The sequence below is a fragment of the Eumetopias jubatus genome, unplaced genomic scaffold, assembly GCF_037043125.1.
Source record: "Eumetopias jubatus isolate StellerSeaLion01/CBP00866 unplaced genomic scaffold, mEumJub1_p1.0 scaffold_3, whole genome shotgun sequence".
In the NCBI taxonomy this organism is placed as follows: domain Eukaryota; kingdom Metazoa; phylum Chordata; class Mammalia; order Carnivora; family Otariidae; genus Eumetopias; species Eumetopias jubatus.
Genome location: NW_028274809.1, coordinates 26,865,114 through 26,888,571, shown reverse-complemented (window position 1 = coordinate 26,888,571; position 23,458 = coordinate 26,865,114). Strand labels below are relative to the sequence as shown.

The following is a 23,458-nucleotide window of genomic DNA, read 5'->3' as shown; positions in this document are numbered from 1 at the left end:
AAAAAGTGGAAAAAGGAATGTGAAGACCTGCTTTTGCATTTCAAACACCTTCCAAAAGTTGGCTGGCCAATTATGGCTCCTTGTAAGTTCTAAACAAAGGGCAGAGGGGTCTCATTTTCCTCATACAAACCTTGATGATTCCAGATGACTCAAATTAATTCTTTAGTATAGACGTCTTCCATATGATTCTATTACCAGAAGCCTACGACTCTTTGGATTGAAAAGACACCAAATCTTTGGCAATTTTCCCAATAAAATTATAGATACATATCTGTTCCAAGTCTGCTTCTTTCACCTGCTATGATAACCAGCACAGAAAACTAATCACCCCCAGACCTTATTGCCTGGACATTATGTGGAATTGTGTCACATCACAAATTAGACTCCAACCGTTCCAGCTCTTTGACGCTTCTGCTACTGGTGCTTATGCTCTTTGACTGACACACAGTAAGTCAGTTCTTTCAACTCTATGGCCAACTCCTGACCTTCCTTCCTTCTTTGCTGAGTCGGGATTCCATGCTGGACTACCCGGGTCCATTGTTCTCAAAGTAGCCTCTGTGGACAGCAGTACGGGTATGGTCTCAGAGCTTGTTAAAACTACAGAATCTCAGGCCCCATCAGATGGACATTTTGGAATCATTTTAAAAAGATCCCCAGGTAGTTTGTATGCATATGTGGTTAAAATGCCCTGACCTCAGTTTTTTTTTTTTTTTCCTAAAACGAGTTTCCTTGACTCTCCTATACTTCCGTCTCCTGCGCCCCCCCCCAATTGCTCAAGGAAAGCCAGTCCTGGTGAGGTTCCTTATCATGTTGAAAATTATTTTTTATATTGATCTCTAGGTTTCAACGTCTTTTGTGAGCAGGTATCATCTTATCTTCCTAATCCTAGCTAAACGCTGTACCTAGCATATGCTAGTAGCACAATTATTGTTCGGGTTGAAGTTCTTCAATTTAATTGCTGCATAGGTCATGAAACTAAGTACTAAGGTACTAATAACTAATAGCTGGTTGAAGAACTACCTTTTTGAACATTCTTGCATTTTAACTGGATTCCAGAGGGACATACGTGGATTTAACCTAAATCATTCATAATGCTGGTGCTGGGAGTTTTTGAGAAGTCAACCAACTGAGTCAAAGTAATTTTGGGGGCAAGTGACTTTGGCTCCTCAAATTTCCTTCCATCTCACCCATCATCAGGAACTCTTGAGTGTTTCTGGACGGGCTGAGTGGCTTTCAAAGTGTCTTCTTCCCTGCAGGATTATAAACCCCAGTATCTCCAAATAGCCAGACACATGGTTCACATGAAAGACCTGGGCATTCTTGAAATTTGTGGAACAAGAAAAAGTAGGTCGGGGATGAACAGGAATATTCGAATACATTGCCTTGTAACTGCTTGTCTCATCACTGGTCTTCCTCACCCGACTGAGTCGTCAGAGGAGGGGTCCCCATCCCATGCACAAAGAAAGCCCCTGCCAGGCAACTTGCGTGCAGACGGTGACATTTAGTCCAGTTGGGGGATAACACGGTTTTAAAGCATTGCTCATGGAATGTTTAAATGAAATGGCATGTTTCCAGTATAGCAACAGTGCTACCAGTTTGGATTAAACCAGGAAGGCGGTACCCATGTTAATCCCTCAGTGCTAAATCTCGAGAGATCGATATTAACCATCAACTTTCACAGTGAACCACATCAGTATTTTTGGGGTTACAGATGCCTTTCTTACTATCCCAGCTCCATCAGAGAAGAGAAATTAAGCAACTGTGGCACTATTTTATAAACGGATTTATCAAGAGTCCTGCCTTTCCCTGCATAATGACTAAGAGCCTCACAATGCTTTCTCGAACACGTATTTGTAGAGGATAAAACATTAGCTGCAGATTTAATGTCACCATGGTTGTCATTTGCATGTGCCTGAGAAGTTAACGTAATGTCGAAATGTGAAATTAAACTGGGCGATTATGAGCAGTGGTCCTGCTAAGATCCATTTCTCTATTCTCATTATTTTACCTCTTGGTTTATTGTGTTTGCTGCTTTCTCCCATTACTCACAAAATTGTCAAATAAGTCCCTGAGGATGCACAAGCACAGGACTTCTGGAAAATTGTGTTTCGATAGTTTACATAATGGGACCAATGAAGCCAATATGTTCTCCATTGTAAAAAAGCCAATGTTCTCTTGCTTTGTTAATTGACCCTCAGCTTTAGAAGGAAAAGGGCGAGTGTGGATGGGAAACAGAATAAGAGAGCAAATTATCAGGGGACTGACTTGTAGGTTTTTCTGTTTCAGTGATGCTTACAGAGAATACATGAAACTTTTAATGACACAGAGTCCACAGTGGGAATGATCGAGGGAAAAATAAATGACACAAAAAAAATTCTTATTCTAGTCAGAGAGTATAAGGAGGAGGGAGGCCAAGTTCTTTTCTCATTCAGAGTTAGGAAAAAATAAATCAAACTACTGTGGGAAAGTCACAGGGGACAAATTAGTTCTTCAAGTTTTGTTTGTTCATGAGCTCACAACTGTGGTGCAATTTAATGTGCTTGTCATTGTTTTCCTTCCATTCGGAGGATGAGCCAGGGAGCGTAGAGCGGAGAACGGCGCTGGCTGGCCTTCTGCACTGCAAGGTAATCTTGTGGCGAGTTAGTGCGAATGCTCCAGGCATCACTTTGGAGTCTCTGGGAGGCCTCGGTGAGGCATTGTCCTCTCCATGCCTCATTGCCCGCATCTAAAGATGTGATTATCACCATCTATACATTCATTCGTTCAAAGGAATGAAATAAACCCAACTGTGCATTTATCCTTACTATCATGAGTCATTCAAACACTAGACTAGGGGTATGAAGGGCATTTTAATCATATATACCAGAGGACAAAATCTAATTCAGCGATGAAAACAAGTATTTTATAATTTGGCAAATCTCTGTTGTGCTAAGTGACACCACACAGCTTGTGGCATGGGCATAAGTCCTGCCAGGTGATTCAGCAGAACTCCTGTCCAACCTCTGAATATACATTTTATAATTACGCCTCATTTAATCTCGTCCTCTATTCAAAGTTCCTTTCAGAAGTGGTCAGCAGGGAAATCAATTTCTAGAGCTAGGTCTTTAGTCATTAACCACAGGGTGGATTCTCATATGTATGAGATGGTTAACTCACTTGTTTGGATCCTACTAGACTCCTCCTAATTCCATCATAATCAGATTTAAAAATATTTCCCTCTAAATCCATTTTCAGAAAGTACCGCAGATCTTGTTTGACAAGACAATGAAGAAAAAGTCAGGAACAAACCCTAGGGAATGAGTGTATAGAGAAAAAGCCTCCCTTTACCATATAAGGAAAATATATATTTTTTAAAGATTTTATTTATTTATTTGAGAGAGAGAGAGAATGAGAGATAGAAAGCACGAGAGGGAAGAGGGTCAGAGGGAGAAGCAGACTCCCCGCTGAGCAGGAAGCCTGATGTGGGACTCGATCCCGGGACTCCAGGATCATGACCTGAGCCGAAGGCAGTCGCTTAAGCAACTGAGCCACCCAGGCGCCCCAGGAAAATATTTCTTAAGTTTAAACCAAAGCAAACAGAAAGCACCTGACACATAGAGTCCTAATAAAATTTTATTGAGAACCAGTAAGTGAAATCCTTTACAGAACACAGAAATACTTATGATCCCAACCCTTCCCAGTAAATGGCAATATAATGTTGGGGTGAATATCCCTGAATATCCCAAACACTCTGTTTTACACCTCCAGGAGAGAAAGTTCTACAACTCAGCAATAGGCAAATAGGATGCTCCGACCTATTTAGGGAAAGCAGAAGTGGAATCAGAAATCAGTATGAGTAATAAAGGACTGCAGATGAGTTCCAGCAGCCAAAGAAGTAGATGAGTAAATGTTCACTCTTCACATTCTGTATTTTAGATCAGCCAGCAGAATGCAGAGCACTGGAAGATCAGACACAAATGAACCCAGGGACGTAGGAGCAGAGTATGTCTCTCAATTCAGTTATGTAGGGAAGTGGAAATGAGAAGCAAAGTGGTCTTGGATCCACTTACCTCAAACTCTTCCTACCACGAAGGCTTTGATGCCAAATAATCAGAACTGACATCAAAGATGAAAAGGAGACCAGTGACTCTAAGGATGAAAGACCAAAGCCCAGTGGGCTAGACGGAAGTGGCTGTAATAACGTTCCCATGTTTTCCATGGCGAAGAGTTAGCTTCTGTAATGTCTCCTCACTATGGGGACAGAAACACATGACAGGCTAGATGAACGCTTCTCAGGAAGCTTTTAAGATTCTACTCCCAACTCTCGGCATGGGGAGAGAAGAGATACTGTGGAGTTTTTTGGGAAGCAACTTTTGCGAAGTTTTGTTTTTTATAATAAAAAAAAAAGATGAAAATATCTGAGGGAAAGGATGTAACAGAAATAGAACTGCAATGATGCCTCTTCCTTTTAAAACTAAGAAAGCTGGTATAAAAGCTTCTCCGTTTCCACAATGGTATTAGGGCATTGGTCTTACTTTTATAGCTTTTGCTTGATTTTAAAATCCTATCAAATTTTCTTACCTCTTAACCATAAAGAAAACCAACAATGGCAGGAACAGAAAATCCTGCCAGTTTCGTAAGTCCTAAAAAGCTAAAGAAAAAAATGAGACCTGAATTGTGTTTGTATTGATAAATTTGTTAATGGATGGATGGCAGTAGTTAAATTGCAATCTAAATATATTTTTAAAAAAATATCCTATTTATTTACCTGACAGAGAGATAGAAAGAGAGCACAAGTAGGCAGAGCGTGAGGCAGAGGCAGAGGGAGAAGCAGGCTCCCCGCTGAGCAGGGAGCCCAGTGCGGGGCTCGATTCCAGGACCCTGGGATCATGACCTGGGCCAAAGGCAAATGCTTAACGACTGAGCCACCCAGGCGCCCCTAATTGCAATCTAAATATTAACAAGAATCCTATTCAAAATGTTCTTCTCCCTGCCTTGAAGTCTTCCTGGGGTTAAATTAATCAAGATGTTTGGAGATGTACCACGATTAAGTTTCCTCTGGCTAAGAGAAAGTGTGTTTTGCTCTCTTTCCCTTGGTTAGTAATTATAGTAGCTAAAAGTGCAGGCACAGTCTAGTAAGACATTTAACTAAACTAAGTGGGTTTTATTCTTTCAAGTTGGACACCCAGCCCCAGGCAAATTAGCTTTACTATAAATGCCACCGCAGCTCATGGGAACGGCCTGGGAGAAAGGCACAGCTCACCCGCAGCACTTAGACATCTGAGAGGCACAAGGTTTGCCCAACTGGCACGAGTCACAGAGGAATAAGCCAATCCTAGGAACTGAGCAGTGGGCTGTTTTTTTAGATCCTTCTGTCGGTAGCCTTTCAAGGGTCTGATAATTTCCAATAATATAAGCTGTTTTGGTGCCGAATGTGAAATAATAGGGGACTACTATCCACAGGAACCAACATATACCCAGTGGGATTTGGTTCAAAGTTAAAATAAAAATAGCATGCTTTTGTGACTGAGAAAGCCATGAAATAGGCACACTTAAAATTCTTAGACCCTGTTTTGTAAAGCTGCAAAATGTTCTAAAATCAGTCGAAACATACAGAAAGGATGAAACCAGCCTGGGAAAGGCAGTGAAGGAAGGAAGGGGAGGGGAAGCTGATGAGTCGGAACATTTATACAGAATGTGAAGCACCAGGGATCCTTCATCTACCATATAAATATAGGATCCTGATCCCGAGGGCTCAGAAATTGAGGAATTTAAGTTAAGCCTAGGATATGCAAAGAGATAGGATCTATTTGTTCTAAACATTTTCACTGGCTAATACCTCCTAAATAAATAGCATTTCTGTGGAAAGCTTAGTGTTTTTGTTCAAGTTATTGGCTACATAGCCCTCCTCCCCCCTTTTAAAGAGATGTAGAGTACTGTACTATTTAGTAAAAACACAAACATCCGGATGGATTGAAAGGAAGGAAAATATCTTATGGCTTGTACCAAAGAATGAGCACTAAAGTACAGTCACTGCCAAGGAAGTAAAACACAAGTCAAAGTTCAGAAGGTCGGTGGACAGGATGGACTCAAATCCGAAGTCACAACACATTCATATACAGAAAACTCGTCTCCTGATCTTATACTAATTCCAAAGAACAAACAAATTTAAATAAATCGTTCAAAAATGCACTCGCTTATTTTAGAAGAAACAATATTTGTTAGCTTATCTTGAAACTGACCTTCACATCAGAATTTTCAAAACCACCATTGCATTTTAGAACTTTCTGATAAAAATGCTGGCTTATAGAGCCCGGATGCTTTACTACTAAGAGGAAGCAAACCTGAAAGTATCTTTATCTCTAGTTAAACCAGCACTGTGAATTTGAAAAGCGGTATTTCGGTCCTTAAACCAAGGCTGCAACTTGTGCAACTTTTGTCTCAGAAGCATATGGTTAATATTTTTGTCCCCCTTCACAATCAACCACCTAAAGATTTTCAATTGGCAATAATCGCGCCTCGGATAAACCTCATTGGCTACGATACTGCCACTGCGCAAAGCTCAACCACCTAAAGAAAAACAGTCATAAAACTGTCTGCCCTATTGGAGGAAAAATACTATAAAGGTGGAGGGCAATATCCACCAATAACCATGTATTTATCTACATTTAGTCCCTTTCAACATTTTTAGAACAGCAACAGATAGTTATATATTCATAAGCTTAAGTAAGAGATTTCCTCCAAGTTCTGAAAAATATATATACCTATGCCCTCAAAACACTGTACATATCACTCATCCTACCTTTAGGAAGAAATTGAGGTTAAAGTTAAAAGATTTCCTTGGATACTTTTAAATAAAAGTAAATGATAAACAAAAGGAACCAAAGACAAGTTCTGAAAAACAACAACAACTCAACTCAATGGAGTACACAGTTTGACTCTACGTTTCCTTGAAAAGCAATGAAAGCACTTAGTCCAGGTCTGATATACAGAAAGGGTCATGCAGCACATTGCAGGGGGTAGGCTTTCCTTTTATAGTTCAAACGCAGGGAACTTGGCTTTTGTGGGCACTAGGAGGTCAGCCAGGAAATAGATTGTGCCAGCCATTCCTGAAGGAAGAAAAAGAGGCAGAAGTTATTACGCCAAATGACTCCGTTTTATACAGTGGCTTTGTTCTGTAGCATCAACAACATCATGATACAAATGGCAAGGGCTTCCATGCAAGGGGCGTCTGCCCGTATTTATCCATGTTGCCGGTCCACACTAGAGGAGATCACTAGTGAGGTGCTCAGTCTCTTCATCTGGGCGGAAGACAGGAAGGAGGGTTGAACCTGAGAAGTTCAAGGCACAGCCCTGCCATTTATCACATGTCAGCTCCTTCACATGGCACCACGGGCCACTTACCTGAGGTCCTCATTTGTGAGATGGGGATCATGACGCGTGTATGTTTTCGCTGAGACGATTTATGATGGCATCTGCAAAATGCCAAGCGTGTGCTTGGCTCCATAGGTAGTGGTCACCAGTAGGACTCCTACGATTAGGTCTGAGAGAGTCCATGTACTACCTGATTTTTAATACTGAGTTTTCATAGTAGGAAGTAAGGAGAAGTAGTTCAAGAAATGACTATAAAATTAATTTCTTGATAAAGTTCAAATTCAAATACACTGATTACCAAGCAGAGAAGTAGATGCTGACGTTACAAGGCAACATGTGGAGTAAATAGTAAACATGTGGAAAATACCTTCGAAGAGGGAGAAGGGGGTGTCCGGCGTTCTGCAACCGTGTTCTCCGTAATCTAAGCACCACTCAGCAAACTGAAAGTGAGACCAAGGTAAATTACTGTAGCGACTTCTTCCAGAGACCCTCAAAAGTGGATAGAAATTATCCCTAAGAATTACTCTGAAAAGTCAAAAACTATCTTCAAGGCAGAAAAAAGGGGTTGATATAGAGAAACAGATGGTCTGAAAGAGAGGATGAAGCACGGGAGGGAGGAAGTTTATGAGCTGTCTGAGCCACTGTCTCCCCGGTTATCAAAGCAGAATTTCTTTCTTTTGTCCCGCCCATAAATGCTGTTGAGTAGAACTATGTCCTTATACAAGAAGGTAAATTTAATTGAATGGTTTTTGAAGGCTTTTCTTACGTAACTGGATTTGTTCCACACACTCATGGTTCAAAAGATAAATGAATCAAATCAGATTGAACTAGAGCCCTTTCTCCAGTCTCCCAGGGGGAAGGTGTTTTCCTTCCGACAGCTGTGATGCCTACCTTACAGGCCCTGTACAGGTACTTCTTGTCCTGCGTGAGGTTATAGAGCGTGAGGAAGGCATAGGCATTCCCCGCAGTGCCGTGGCACAACCCGTACCCCTTCCTCAGCAGTCCATACTGCCAGATCACATCGGCACACTGGTAGGCGTCGCTGAGGTACTGTTCCTCTCGGAACACCTGCAGAGCCAAGGGCAAGTCTTATTACAAGAGATGTAAAAGAAACTTCTACTGACATTCCTTCCTGATGGGAAAGGAAGGGAGAGGGCAGAAGGGAGGTGAGATGGAGGTGGCTTGGCAAGAAAGGGTCAGGGATTTAGAGCCAGGGAGAAGGGTCGTGTCGATGGGGACGAATTACAGAAGTTTACTAGCTTTGCTTTTTTTGCTTTTAAATAACTGCCCACGACCTTGCCTGTGTGCCATCTACATTTTATGTGCACTCTGCTTACGGACGCAGGTGTTACTGGAGAAGCAGCATTATTTTACTTGTGACTTGCTGTTGGCAGTAGTCACTTTCCCAAGGACCACACGCTATCTTCTTTGGTTAACAATAATGCCCTTCACTATTAGGACATTTCTTCACATACTGGAGAAGAAACTGTTTAGAAAATTGATTACAAAAATGGATTTGATTATAGAACACTATACTTTGTCAGAAAAATAGAGATACACCCCTAAAATCTTCTATATATTGATCAAAGACTCAAGAAATATTCTGAGTAGACATTTCTAATATTTCACTGCAAACTAAGTGTTCTTAAAAGTAGTATAAGGCAGTTTAAAAGTTTTTCCATTATATCCAACTTTCTGCAAGTAAAATTTGACATACTAAAAGCTTATTTAGAATATGAGATGCCAATGCTTATTTACATATCGTCCATAGATTTATAATTTGTAGATTTGGCACCAATGGACACAGATATCTTGGTTTACTTCTATTTTTTTTCTCTTTCAAATAAAACCCCTTTCTTCTCTATGGCTCTGCCATAGCATGCTTTTTAGAAATGGTATCCGCATTTCTTTTATTATAGTAAAATAAAGAAAATATAAAAATTACAATTTTAATCATTTGAAGTGTATAATTCAGTGGCATTCGTTACCTTCACAAAGTTGTATAATCATTACCACTATTTCCAAATCATTTTCATCACCCCAAACAAGGTCTGTACCCATTAAGTGATAATGCACTCCCACCCCAGCACTACTCCCTGGTACTTCTATTCTACTTTCTTTCTGTATGAATTTGCCTACTCTACATACCTCATACTAACCATCACACCATACAAATGGAATCATACGTGATTTGTCCTTTAGCATCTGGCTTATTTCACTTAGCATAATATTTCCAAGGTTCATGCATGTTGCAGTATGGATCAGAAGTTCATTCTTTCATATGGCTCAATAATATTCCATTGTATATATGTATACATACACACAGCATTTTGGGTGTATGTCTATCCATCCATTCATCTGAGGACGGACACTTGAACTGTTTCCACCTTTTGGCTATTGTGAATAATGCTGTTGTGGAACATTTGTGTACAAGAATCTATATGAATCCTTGTGTTTAATCTTTTGGGTGTATATACCTAGGAGTTGAATTACTGAGTGATATATTAATTCTATGTTTAATTTTTTCAGGAACTACCAAACTCTCTTCTATGGCAGCCACACCGTTTTACAATCCTACCAGCAATGCACAAGAAAGATTCTATTTTTTTTTTTAAGATGTATTTATTTATTTGAGAGAGAGAAAAAGAGTGAGAGAGGAAGTGTGGTGGGGAGGAGTAGAAGGAGAGGAAGAGAGAAACTTAAGCAGACTCTGCACCGAGTGTGGAGTCCGGTGTGGGGCTCTTAAATCATCTGAGATCATGACCTGAGCTGAAACCAAGAGCTGGACACGTAACCAACTGTACCACCCAGGTGCCCCTATACAGTGTTTTTTTTTTTTCTTTTTTCTTTTTTTTTGGGGGGGGGTGTAGAATCTTAAGCAGGCTCCATCTCACAACCCTGAGATCATGACCTGAGCCGAAATCAAGTCAGACCCTTAACCAACTTAACACCCACGTGTCCAAGAAAGATTCTATTTTTAACTGAATTTCTGGGATACTTCTCTTGGCTCTGCCACTGAGGCTATAATCTTGGCTATTCTACCTGTCAGTGAAACAGTCTCCTGACCGATGAAATAGTCTCTGCTCTGATATAGATGGATACTGTGAGAATGAATTATAATCCATGTAGCAAAGTGATTGTACATCCAATAGTAATTTCTCTACTGCTTCTTCAAAGATTATGCATAAAAACAATTGTAAGTTATGGAGTTTTAGGTTACATTTTCCAAATTATTTTGAAAATGAGAAAATTCACAGTACCTTATAGGCCTGGATGAGCATGTAGATCACTCCAGGTGCACCGTGACACCAATGGACTAGAAGATCTCGATTATCATCCACACATGGAGGATAATTGCCAGAAGGAAATTTCAGCTGGCAGACATAATCTACACTGGGCTTGACCAAACTTTGTAACTTCACATGGTTCACTTGAAGGCTGGGCTAAAAATGAGAAAGGGAATTATTAGTTCTGCTAAAGCAAACAGATCTTCCTAAGCATTGGGGATAAGTTTTGTGTGTGTTTTAAAGGGAAGGAGACAGAGATAGAGGGGGTGGGAGAGACAGAGGGAGAGAGAGAATTAATCCTAAGCAGACTCCAACCCAGCGTGGAGCCTGACGCAGGGCTTGATTCATGACATGACCCTGAGATCATGACCTGAGCTAAAATCAAGAATCAGATGCTTAACCAACTAAGCCACCCAGGTGCCCCGGGGATTAGTTTTAAGCCAGAAATGAAACATGACCAAAAGGAACTAGAAGTCACTGGCGGTTTGGATTCCATCCCAATTTTTTTTAACCTACTGGAACATACTAAAATCAGGCTATCTCTTAACTCTTGGGACTTTAAGTACATACTTTTTTTCAATATTTATCATTGTATACATACGTATAAATAATTTTCCTAAGTCAAGGCATGAACACAAGAGATGTTTCTTAAGGTTTTAATACCTTAGGCATACTTTATTTAATTTTTATTGTCAGGAGGCTCCACACCCAGCATGGAGCCCAATGCAGGACTTGACCTCACGATCAAGAACGGAGCTAAGATCAAGAGTTGGACGCTTAACCAACTGAGCCACCCAGATGGCCCAATACCTTATTCATACTTTAAAGGCCACAAAGAGATGCATTAGACAATGTGAGTGCAACTTTCATTTTTACATTTAGAGAAGTGGTAGATGTTTCCAAAAAAAGAGGAAGCTAACAAGTCAGGAGACCTGGAATCTAGATCCCAAACTGCTGTGTGACTCTAGATTAAGCCTTCTGCAGAGGATTTGGGACTGACATTTATGCAGTATTATTTTGATACAATGATGTACAGATTTATAGGATGCACTAACAGAGGGCATTTGAGCAACTTTTTTTTTTTTAAAGAATTTGGCCTTCTTTTTTTAAAGATTTATTTATTTATTTTAGAGAGAGAGAGATAACGAGAGCAAGTACTGGGGGAGGGGTAGAGGGAGAGGGAGAGAGAATCTCAAGCAGACTCCCCGCTGAGCACAGAGCCCAACATGAGATCATGATCTGAGTCGAAAGCAAGAGTCTGGACACTCAACCAACTGAGCCACCCAGGCACCCTGAGCCTCCATTTTTGATATAATGGTTTAGTTTCTCCTTTTGGTCCTGTTCTTAATTCAATGCACTACCGACTTCTTCAAATAACAAATTCAAAGTGTTGTTGTTGTCAGGTGGAGGCTGGGCATGTGGGTAAGGAGATAGCCCGTGTTGTGATGCACAGGTACTGAATGTGCACTAAGTTCTTGAGGGCATATATAGATTTCACTCTACCCAGAGAATATTGTTCCAGCTCAGTTTAAAATGCTAGAGTAGAAGGAGTGGATTTTCCTCAAATTTGCAGGAATTATCCAAAATGGGCTACAAATAATATTTTGTTTTATGTTTATGATATTATGATAAAACATAATATTATGTTTTATGTTTAATATTTTTATTTATGTTTATGATACATAAGTACCTACTGGAATGGACTTTCAGTATTAAAAGTTAAATCATTTCGGGGCACCTGGGTGGCTCAATCGTTAAGTGTCTGCCTTCAGCTCAGGTCATGATCCCAGGGTCCTGGGATCGAGCCCCATATCAGGCTCCCTGCTCCACAGGAAGCCTGCTTCTCCCTCTCCTACTCCCCCTGCTTGTGTTCCCTCTCTCGCTGTGTCTCTCTCTGTCAAATAAATAAATAAAATCTTAAGTAAATAAATAAAAGTTAAATCGTTTCAAATAGACAATAATCTGCCAATGGAAAACTCCAAACGTAGGTTTCCAGATTTCTCACTGCCACCAAAAGGAGGCAGCTGGAAGTAAGATGACTCTAACTCACCCCAAAACTGTACAATACATGAATTCTCCTTCTTGAAAACTTAAGGATATATATTTACTTCTGGAAATACAGAGCCATGGAGGTTGATGCCAGAAAAATAAAGGAGTCTAAGTCTGAACCGTCAAAATCCCTCATTATAAAACTCCTAATTGAGAAGGGCAGAACAAATACAAAAGTTGGTCTCTTACTGCCACTATAACACTCAAAGTGTGACTTTGCATTCACAAGCAATAATAACCTTGAGTTTTTCAGCTTCGTTGTCATTGTTTAGTTATAGGGAGACGGAAGGTCTGACATTGATTTTGCATTATTGCAGCCAGCTACTCAACCAGCTAATGTATGTATATCTGAGCACTCATGTTGAACATATTAATGAAACACTTTTCTTTATGCTGCGTTTTACTTTGGGAAGGTGAGGGGGGCACCTCTGCTGTCATTAAAAATCAATTTTCTTTTGCTATGAATTCTTATTCACAAGTGCCAATTTCTCTTTAAAGAGAGCTAAATAAGCCCCCAGAAATGACGCTCTCATGAGAAGTCCTCTTCTGACCTCCCCTTCCAGGTTATGCTTGCTGCAGTAAATCCTACTTCTCCTTAGTCTATTTGACTTTGGCTGATGTCTCCCAATAGTATTAGATCCAAAGAACGGCTGGGCATAGCGCATTCAGCTATTTTTTCAGGTAAGTTACACAAAATCCATTGAAAAGGTTCTGTGGCTTTGCTCTCCAAGTGAGCCGTAGGCAACATATGCTCATTTGTTTTCTATTGATTTTGTTCTTACTTCTGGAATTTATTTCAGTGGGTGGTGTCTAATACTATGCAAAAATATTAATTCAAGGCATTTGCTGAAAGAGCAGAGCAGAGCAGAAAGCACTTCATATAGAAGTATAGGTCAAAACACTTCAGTCTGCAAAGCGGCACGAAGCAGGCAAGTACGGGTCACCTACAAATCAGACAGCATCCCACGGCACAGCGCCTTCTATGTTTATACACTGTAAAATGCACTCTGGCAAACATTGTCCTTGTTTGTCGAGGCCAGGAAATGGCAAGGAGAGTGAGGCAGTTGGTCGACAGAATGAAAAGCCAGAGGGGGAGCCTCGGTCTTCTCGCCCTGGCCTGGGCAGTCAGCAAGCGCATTTCTCGGTTCCACCACCTTCACCTCTTACCTGCATCAGGTAGTAATAAATTCCTGCCAGGCCATGAGCAGCCCCCACATAATATTCTTGGTACCATTCATACATCAGTGGAGTCTTTGCTGTGAAGTTTCTCTTTCTGGCGAGGGTCTCTCCAGAGGTTAAGACTGTTTCACAAATCTACAGGGAGAAAACCGATCAAAATAATGAGAGAATCAAAATAAGAATCTTCCCATAAGGAACTTTTTGCTAAGAGGTATGGAGAACACGGTGAGTCAGACAGGGTCTTCTGGCCACGGACGGGCACAGTTTAATTCCGCGCTCAGGAAGCAGGGGTGACTGTATTCTGCCTAAAAGAGGGAGGTACGGAAATTCTAAACTCTTCACTAGAGCTTATGCGAATTCACGTGACAGAGGAAAGCATGAGTTCTTCAGGCACGAAAGGAGACATCTGCACCCGGGAGGTGAAATCTGGCCCTCATCTTCCGAAAGGCCGTGACACTCTCAAACGGAGCAGGCTGGACGTCTAGCTCCCAGTCGCTCTCTAAGTGTTTCCAATGCACTCAGCGTGACGCTGTCAGCTCTCTGACCCCACCTGACCTTTAGAGGCCAACACACACCTTCCTTCTACCCGGGGTATGCTAATTGGAGAAACAAAACCAAGAGTTCAGGCAGTTAACAACTGGGATCCTAACAGGACTCCAAAAAGCACACAAATGTGGTACCTGCTGAATATGGTTTTGAGCAATCTTTTCCACTCCGAAGTTCTTATTCACAAAGAGAAGAGCATGGATGTAGCCCATTCGTCCATAGAGCATTTCATTTGGAGCATGGAGGTCAATCTTGTTTAGGTGAATTAGCCTGGCAATAAAAATACATGCCTAAGATAACTTGGAAGGGATCGGGTAGTGGTAGATACTTAAAAATGGTACACTTAAAACACACACACACACACACACACACACACACACACACACACAAATATATATTTAGGGATTATACATTAAATTACTATTATAGTTATTTTATTTTTTTGAAGATTTTTTGGAGAGAGAGAGAGAGGGAGAGAGAGAGAGAGGGTGATAGTGAGAGAGAGCAGGAGTGGGGGGAGCAGTAGAGGGAGAGGGAGAAGCAGACTCCCCACTTTGTAGGGAGACCGATGCAGGGCTCGATCCCAGGACCCTGAGATCATGACCTGAGCCGAAGGCAGATGCCCAACCGACTGAGCCACCCAGGTGCCCCACTATTATAGTTAAACATTTTAAATATATTAAAATTAATTTATATATAAAAGGTAAATATTTTCATATATTTATATTATAAATTATATTATTATACATTAAGTGGGCTGAGCCAGACTACAAAGGGTAAATTAACCCTCAACTACATTTTTCTTCAGTTCACAGTGGAACTGACAAATTCAAAGAATAAAAGAAAAGGCATGTGTGGTTGAGGCTACCTGGAGCCTCCCTAGTTCCTCCTGGAGCTATGCCCTAAGACTAGCTGCTGGGGTCAGAGAAGCTAAGAACTGCTGCCCAGTACAGCATTTAGTCTGGAGAAAGGATGCAGTCAACTCAAAGTTTCATCTATTTCCATAAAATGAAAAGCCTGCTGCACCCCAGTTACCTCCTTCTTTGGGTTTACTTCTTAATATGTCCTCAGGCCTACCTGAAGCGTCTGTACGGCAGCCTGATCTACCATAATCTACCGTAATGCAAATGGCACAGAGGTATCAGTCAGCCTCCCTGTCTTCCCAGTCTCCCCCTTCCAGTCCTCCTTTTCAGAAATAACCATGGTTACCAGATTCTTGGATATTCCTAGAATTTCTTTATGCACATGTAAGCATCAATATGCATATCTATAAATATATCTCCCCAAATGTTCTGTGGCTTGCTATTTGACAATACATCTTGACAAACATTCTGTATCAGAGTAGTCTCATTCTTTCTCATGGCTGCATAGTATTCCATCAAATGGCTATATGATAATTTATTAACTCTCTATCATTAGACTCAGTTCAGCTTTTCAGAAAAAGTTGTTTTTGGTTTTGGCTCCAGGGAAGGTGGTATAGGCACACTCCACCCTGCCTCTCCTGGTAAATGCAGCTCCAGGACCTGGAGAGAATGCACAAAGCAGCTATGTGAGGACTCTAAACAGTAAACAGTAGCAGGCAGAGTGGGGAAGACCAGGATTGGAAGCACCACCAAACCAGTGGTGAGTTTACCATATTTTCACCAATGGTATTCCCCTGGCTTGAATTCAGAACAGCCCCAAACCTGGAAGTGGGCACCAAAGGCTGAAAGAGAGAGTCCTGGAAGAAGCCCTTTAGTTCTGTTTCAAGAAAGAATGAGAAAGGGAACTCCTAATATCAGAGAGAGTGGGTACAGCCCCTCAGTTTTCTTTATGTTTCCTTGTCTTCTGTTTTCTCACACTCCAGGCCACAAGCAATCTCATGGTGGCAGCAGAAATGAAGGCAAGAGGAGCTCACAGAAGCCAAGTCTCTGAGGGAGGGACCCTTCCTCACAGACTGGAGAGGTGGTGGTCCCAGGAGGGTGGGGTGAACCCACTGCTTCACTTCTTTCTCGCCTCCCCATCATTGGGCCCCAGATACAGGCACAGTGGTGGGAATACTTGGCAGAGTAGGGTAACAAAAGCCCCAGATTTCTTTCCAGAGAACCAACATGGGAAGCCCCAGGAAAGCAGAAAGCAGGTGAGGTTCACTGGAAAATGAGCTCAGGAAAACAACCATAAACTCAGAGAATGAAACTTTCTTCTTTTTGAGGGTGCTTGTTGGGGAGGGGTGGGGAGCGTGTAGGAAAGCAAATATGATATACAGGGAAAATGTCTTTGTTATTTGGATTTTTTTACATGAAATTTTGAAAGCACATCTCAATTATCTCTAAATTATCCTGTATATCCAATGTGACACCATTTAAGTTACGTTTTAAAGCAATATAATTTTTGGTGAGACTTGACAAAATGACTTTAGCATGCTGGAAAAGTATGAGGGAAGAGCCAGGGAATTTCAGGAAAAGAGCAGTAATGAGAGGACATCAGCCCTACCAAATAATGGTTTTGTCATCAGCTAGCTTAGGACACTAAACATACTACCTGATGACAAAGCCATGATTTGGTTGTAAAACTCTCTTGTCATCTATGTGGTAATTTACTTTCAAAGTAGTTAAGTATAACCAGTGCCCGTGCATGTATCTCATCTAACTTTAGTCTATGCATTAGGAATTATAAGCATATGAACACTATATAATATAAGTCCTACGATAAGCATGTGAAGTATCCACAATCACACCCCTGAGGTGACTGGTTATATTTGAGGTGTTCTTATCAGGAATCACCATTCAGAGGCATCTGGCCCTTCAAATAACTTTATCAACATCTACACCAGAGGATTTGCTGGTAAATATAGTAAAAAAATGTTAGCAGGTGGCTTTTTGTTGGCGGAACGAGTGACGAAGATAAGTGGAAGGTGTGGGGGAGGGTACAGGCTCTACTACTGTTTGATGGATAAGACCTAGGAAGGTTGTCTGGGGACAGTGTGGTTTTCTCTGAGCCACAAGAACAGGACAGGAAACTACTTGTGTGTATGTGTGTATATGTTCTTCCTGATCAATGTTTGTACACTTGGTTTATCTGGCAGAATTTGGTCCACTGCTTGTGCTTTCATTTTAACATACTTAGTGGTAAGGTTAGAGCTGACGGGGTATATAGCTCCTACTGCTAATCTCTGGAGGCCACTAATAGCTACAAAGACCCCAAAACAAACAGGCAAACAAAAACCTAACCAGTGCTGCCACCAAGCTATAACCAACAGGTGTAGCAAAGAGTGTCCTGGCTCCCAAGAGAGGGTACTTGGGAAAGAGCAGACAATTCCCCTCTCCCAACCTCGCCTCCACTTCCATAAGCCTGTGGTGAGGGGAGGAAAACACCATGTTTTAATAACAGAATGAGATGCTTTTAGTGACTGAGAGGGGCTAACAGTTCTGAAACAGACTGAGAAAAAGTTATAAAAGTATCCTTAAGGCAATTCTCTCCCCATCAGGAAAAGAGGGGTGTGAAAAAGCACGGCGGATTGCAGTTACTGACAAAGTTATATTATACCTCAACAAATGGAGGCATCTCATTAAATTGGTTAAACATGCATGGTTTTGCTTCTATAAATATAAGCACTAAACTCACAGTGGAATAGTGGTTATCTTAGGAATAGGGACATGGTGGCCAAAGGTTACTTTTCATTTTCTTGTATACTTTGAATTTTTCCCCAATGTCAACAGGGCTGTCTGGATGGCAGAATTATGGGCCATTTTGCTACTTCAAAATCATAATACACACACACACACACACACACACACACACACACACACACACACACCCGAATATTTTTAAAGAACTTAAAAAACATTTATTAAGAAAAATTCTATTTTTTTCTCATGCCACAACTGGCAGCTCAGTAATGTTGAGATTTTAAGAAAATAAAATCTTTTTACTAGATACAAACTCAACTGTTGTAGGAAACAGAAGGAATATCTCAGAGTTTTGATTTAAGAATTTATTATCAAGTTTTAATGATTATTACTAATTTAATATCAAATTGCATAGAATTTACATATAAAAAAGCACTTTGCTTTACTTTTGTAAAGGGAATTGAATTATTCAAAAAAAATTCCTGTGAAGTTTTTAAACAAATGGCTCTATGGAAGTTACTTGGAATAATTATCGCATGAGCTCCAAAGATGTTCTCACCTAAATGTGTTTGAACCACATTTCCTTTATTTGCCAACCTTATGGATTGTATTATCCCTAGGTGGCGATATACAATTAGCATTCCAATTATTTTGCAGCCAAACTCATTTGCATTTGGGAAGTTTAAAGTAGATAGCAAATACCTTTCAAATACTTGAAAATGAAGTATTGCTTAGAGCATCTTGTTAAAGTAATACTTTACAGTTTAGGGTAAAAAAGGAAGTATTCCTTTTTTTTTCTGGATTTGAATTCAAGTCATTAAAACTCCTGAGCTGGGTCTGATGATTACTAAAGGTAGGCCTTCTAAATGCAGGTTTTACATGCCATAGTCTCAAGATAAAGTGAAGAAATGATAGCATTTGTAAATCATAAAGGTTATTTTATGTGTTTTCAAAAACTCTCAAACCCAGAAGCACATCACTGCAGCCCCATTTGTTTTGCTACGTTGATATTAATAGCAACCAGTCTTCAGAAGAGACAGGTCACTGAAATGTCACTGAAGGAAGAATGGAGACTTAGAAAACCAGCAAAGTTCTGTTTCACTCCTGGCAATAAGTCCCCAGGGTTTGACTGGGGAGAGTTTTTACCTTGTATCATCTAAAGGTTTGTAACTTTTTATTTATTTATTTATTTATTTATTTATTTATTTATTTATTTATTTATAAAAAGATTTTATTTATTTATTTGACAGAGAGAGAGACAGCGAGAGAAGGAACACAAGCAGGGGGAGCGGGTAAGGGAGAACCAGGCTTCCTGCAGAGCAGGGAGCCCGATGCAGGGCTCGATCCCAGGACCCTGGGATCATGATCTGAGCCAAAGGCAGTCGGCTTAACCAACTGAGCCACCCAGGGGCCCCTGTAACTTTTTAAAAAGAAGTACTTTTCTTACTCATCACACTACAAAAGAGAGTCTACACTTCCTGATCAGAAAGCCAAAACTCTTGGTCGTTCTGAAGAGCGGCCCCACAGCACTGTATCTGTGCGATTAGTGACTTAGTGGGGTATTGTAAATAGGCAATGCTTTCTCTGAGTAGTGGCACCAACTCTCTGCGGCAGGATGGTGAAAACGAACCCGGTACAAGTCAAACAGTAGGAAAAATTGGTGCTACTGATTCTCTTCCTTGCCACCTGCCCCAGCCAACTGCAGGACATTCTGATCATGAGTAGACACACGGGCACATGCACACACACTCCTTTTTGGGGAGTCGCAGACTCCTCCAAAAAAGTGTAAATGTTCTCTCCATGCTGAATACAATTTGGGGATTTTATACCTTTGGAAGCCCTAAGATTCTCAGGGCCCCAAATTTAAGAATCCCTACCTTAGGGAAACACTGACTTCTTTGATCTCTAAAACTCAGAATTATGATTCTGAAAGACTATTTTATATATACATATATTTTTTAAGATTTTATTTATTTATTTGAGACAGAGAGAGAGAGAACACAAGCAGGGGGAGAGGGGCAGAGGCAGAGGAAGAGCAAGAAGCAGACTCTCCAAAGAGCAGGGAGCCCGATGCGGGGCTCGATCCCAGGACCCTGGGACCATGACCTGAGCCAAAGGCAGACGCTTAATGACTGAGCCACCCAGGTGCCCCTGAAAGACTATTATATTAAGAAACCATAGGAAAGGTAAGCTGAAAAATGAGCACAACACAGAGGCCATGTAGAGAACTTGTGGGTCTCTGATAGCTCCAAAGGCCTATGTGATATGAGAAAGAAGGTTCAGTAAAAAATAAAACAACCAAGTAGGTTTATTAAATATCTGATGACATCAAATCATTTCAATTGAGTTGCAAAAACTTACAGATTTTCCCCTTAAAAGGGAGGAGATGTGAAAGCAATTTACACATAATTCCTTTTTTCTTCCTGTTCTGCCATGAACTCTAGAAATCTGAAAAATCAAAACTGTGGCCATAAATGGCCTATTTTCACTATCGGCATTCTATATATTTAATCTTAACAAATCTACTGGCTATAAATAAAATACTGTTGAAACATTGTAAAAGTTTTCAAAAAGCTATAAATAACAAAAACATCTTTATTATCAAGGTATCAAAAAATTTTAGTTTACTTTTAAGAGTGTTTTATAAATAAACCAATATTAATATATGGTACTGTGCCCCAAAGATGGTTTCTTACAACAGTAGGCTCTAAAATGTCACGAGGAAAAGAGTTACCTACTTGGCAAGTTTGGCAAATTCTACTCCCTAGAGTCGCTAGAGTTTCACCCATGTGTCAAAAGCTCCTGACGACTCTGAGCAGCCAGTAAAGGTGGATGTGCAGATGTAAGCGTACAGCTCCTTTGAGTAACCCTGCAGAACTGGATGTTTACATTAGCTTTATTCATAACTGCCAAAACTTGAAAGCAACCAAGATGTCCTTCAGTAGGTGAATGGATAAACTATGGTACATCCAGACAGCGGAATTTTACTCAGTGCTAAAAAGAAATGAGCTAACATACCATGAAAAGACATGGAGGAGCCTTAAATACGTAGTCCCCTGTCTGAATACCTAAATCTTGTTTTTATTTTTCACACAGCAAACTATTACTATCTGGCTGCACATACACTGAGAAAGGCTGGCATTACATGTAAAACATTGGGACCACTACGGCTTATTTTTGCGATACTTAAGAGTGACTCACTGAATGAGACTTCCGTCCGAGCCTCTAAAGCAAATGTGTGGCTAATGGCTTTAAACTGGCTGCAAAGAAATAGAAAGGTAGTTTCTGTGTTGCAATGCATTTGTCAAAACTCAACAAATATACATAAAACTTGGGCAGCACATTGTGTATAAACTTTACATGAAAAGAAGAAAACTAAACAGATATTGAACTCTAGTAAACAATATATATGCTTTAATATTTAGAAGGAAGGGTACTGATGTCTGCAATTCATTCTGAAATGGATAGATGGATTAGATATGTGATAAAGCAAGTATAGAAAAATGTTAATGGTAGAATCTATGTGGGTAGATATATAGGTATTCACTACTGTTTCAACATTTCTGTATGTTTGAAATTTTTCATAATAAAATTTTGTGGGGTAGAAAAAACTCTAGTTACTAGAATTTTAGGCCAAAAGCCTGTTAATGAAATACACACCACTGCACAGTGTAAAATTCACCAAAGATCCTCCACAAACAAAATCAGTGATGAAAATGCCATTCTAATAGAAATTTATAAGAAAAAGTAGTGGGAATCAAAAACCATGGTCAAACTGGAGATAATCACTGATTAAAATGTTGCTGGACCCAATTAAAAAATGGGTGAAAGACCTTAACAGACACTTCACCAAAGAAGCAATACTAATGGCAAGGGAGTATATAAAAAGATGCTCCACATCATACGTCATCAGGGAAATGCAAATTAAAACGAGATACCACTACACATCTACTAGAATGGCCAAAATCTAGAACCCTGGCAAGGATGTGGAGCACGAGCACGAGGAACTTTCATTCATTGCTTGTGGGAATACAAAATGGTACAGCCACTCTGGAAGATAGTTTGGAAATTCTTACAAAACTAAACATACCCTTACAATATGATCCAGCAATTGTACTCCTTGATATTTACTCAAAGGAGCTGTATGCTTACATCTGCACGAAACCCTGCAGAACTGGATGTTTACATTAGCTTTATTCATAACTGCCAAAACTTGAAAGCAACCAAGATGTCCTTCAGTAGGTGAATGGATAAACTACGGTACATCCAGACAGCGGAATTTTACTCAGTGCTAAAAAGAAATGAGCTAACATACCATGAAAAGACATAGAGGAGCCTTAAATACGTATCGCTCAGTGAAAGAAGCCAATCTGAAAAGACTACATATTGTAATATTTCCAACTATGACATTCTGGAAAAGGCAAAACTACGGAGACTGTAAAATGATCAACAGTAGCCAGGGGTCAGGGAGCAGGGAAGAGGGATTAACAGGCAGAGCACAGTGGATTTTCGGGGCAGGGAAACTACTCTGTATGACAATATAATGATGGACACATGTCACTATACATTTGTCCAAACCCACAGAGTGCACAACACCAAGATGCAACTAATGTAACTAATATAAACCATGGACTTCGGGTGATATGTGCCTGTCCATTGTAACAAGTGTTTTCACTCCAGTGGGGAATGTTGATAATGGGGGAGGCTATGCATGTATATGGGAAATCTCTGTACCCTCCTCTCAATTTTTCTGTGAACTGAAAATTGCTCTATAAAGTAAAGGCTATTAAATAACGAAACACAACCAAAAGCCTTTGCTGGAATTGCAACTCTCTGCATGTGGACACACTCAGTGGGAGCCTAACAGCACTGCATGCAGAGTTGCATGGCTGCCAGAATTCTGAACAGAATTCTTTGTGCTCAATAAACTCTAGTAAAACAATAATTGTAGTTTATTAGTACACAAGTTTAGTAATTCTTCATAATTCACAAGCTTCTAGTGGGCTTCCCCGATCTCTATTAAAGATAAAAATCTGGATTTGCATGTTATTGGCTCCTAAGAAAAGCAATTTTGAGTCAGTCTGTAGTCCATGAGGAGGCCTTTCCCAGCCCATCACAGGAAATGAACCACATTTTTCAAATTATTGATCTTGGATAGCATCTTGGATAGCACCTTGGATTAGTAATCCCAGGATTAGGCTTCTGATCTCATTTTTGTTATAAAACTGATGTTTGATCTGGTGTGGGTCAGTGTCATGACATCTTTTTTTTTTAAGCATTTATTTATTTGAGAGACGGAGAATGAGAAACAGAGAGCACAAGAGGGAAGAGGGTCAGAGGGAGAAGCAGACTCCCCACCCAGCAGGGAGCCCGATGCGGGACTCGATCCCGGGACTCCAGGATCATGACCCGAGCCGAAGGCAGTCGCTTAACCAA

The 23,458-nt window shown here is 40.5% G+C and overlaps 1 protein-coding gene and 1 pseudogene across 2 annotated transcripts in view; both read right to left on the bottom strand.

Moving 5' to 3' along the window:
* Positions 1-3,594: 3,594 nt before the first annotated feature.
* LANCL1 (LanC like glutathione S-transferase 1) overlaps positions 3,595-23,458 on the bottom strand; it is a 41,326-nt gene continuing 21,462 nt past the window's right edge. For both annotated transcript variants that reach the window (XM_028112249.2, XM_028112250.2), the window contains exons 5-10: positions 14,549-14,684; positions 13,857-14,003; positions 10,614-10,796; positions 8,245-8,421; positions 7,721-7,793; positions 3,595-7,088 (exon numbers count right to left, since the gene is read on the bottom strand). In XM_028112249.2, coding sequence (XP_027968050.1) covers positions 7,012-7,088; positions 7,721-7,793; positions 8,245-8,421; positions 10,614-10,796; positions 13,857-14,003; positions 14,549-14,684 — 793 coding nt within the window. In that variant the 3' untranslated portion in view covers positions 3,595-7,011. The remainder of the gene's footprint in view (positions 7,089-7,720; positions 7,794-8,244; positions 8,422-10,613; positions 10,797-13,856; positions 14,004-14,548; positions 14,685-23,458) is intronic.
* On the bottom strand, positions 6,469-6,542 carry LOC114216031 (U4 spliceosomal RNA; annotated as a pseudogene).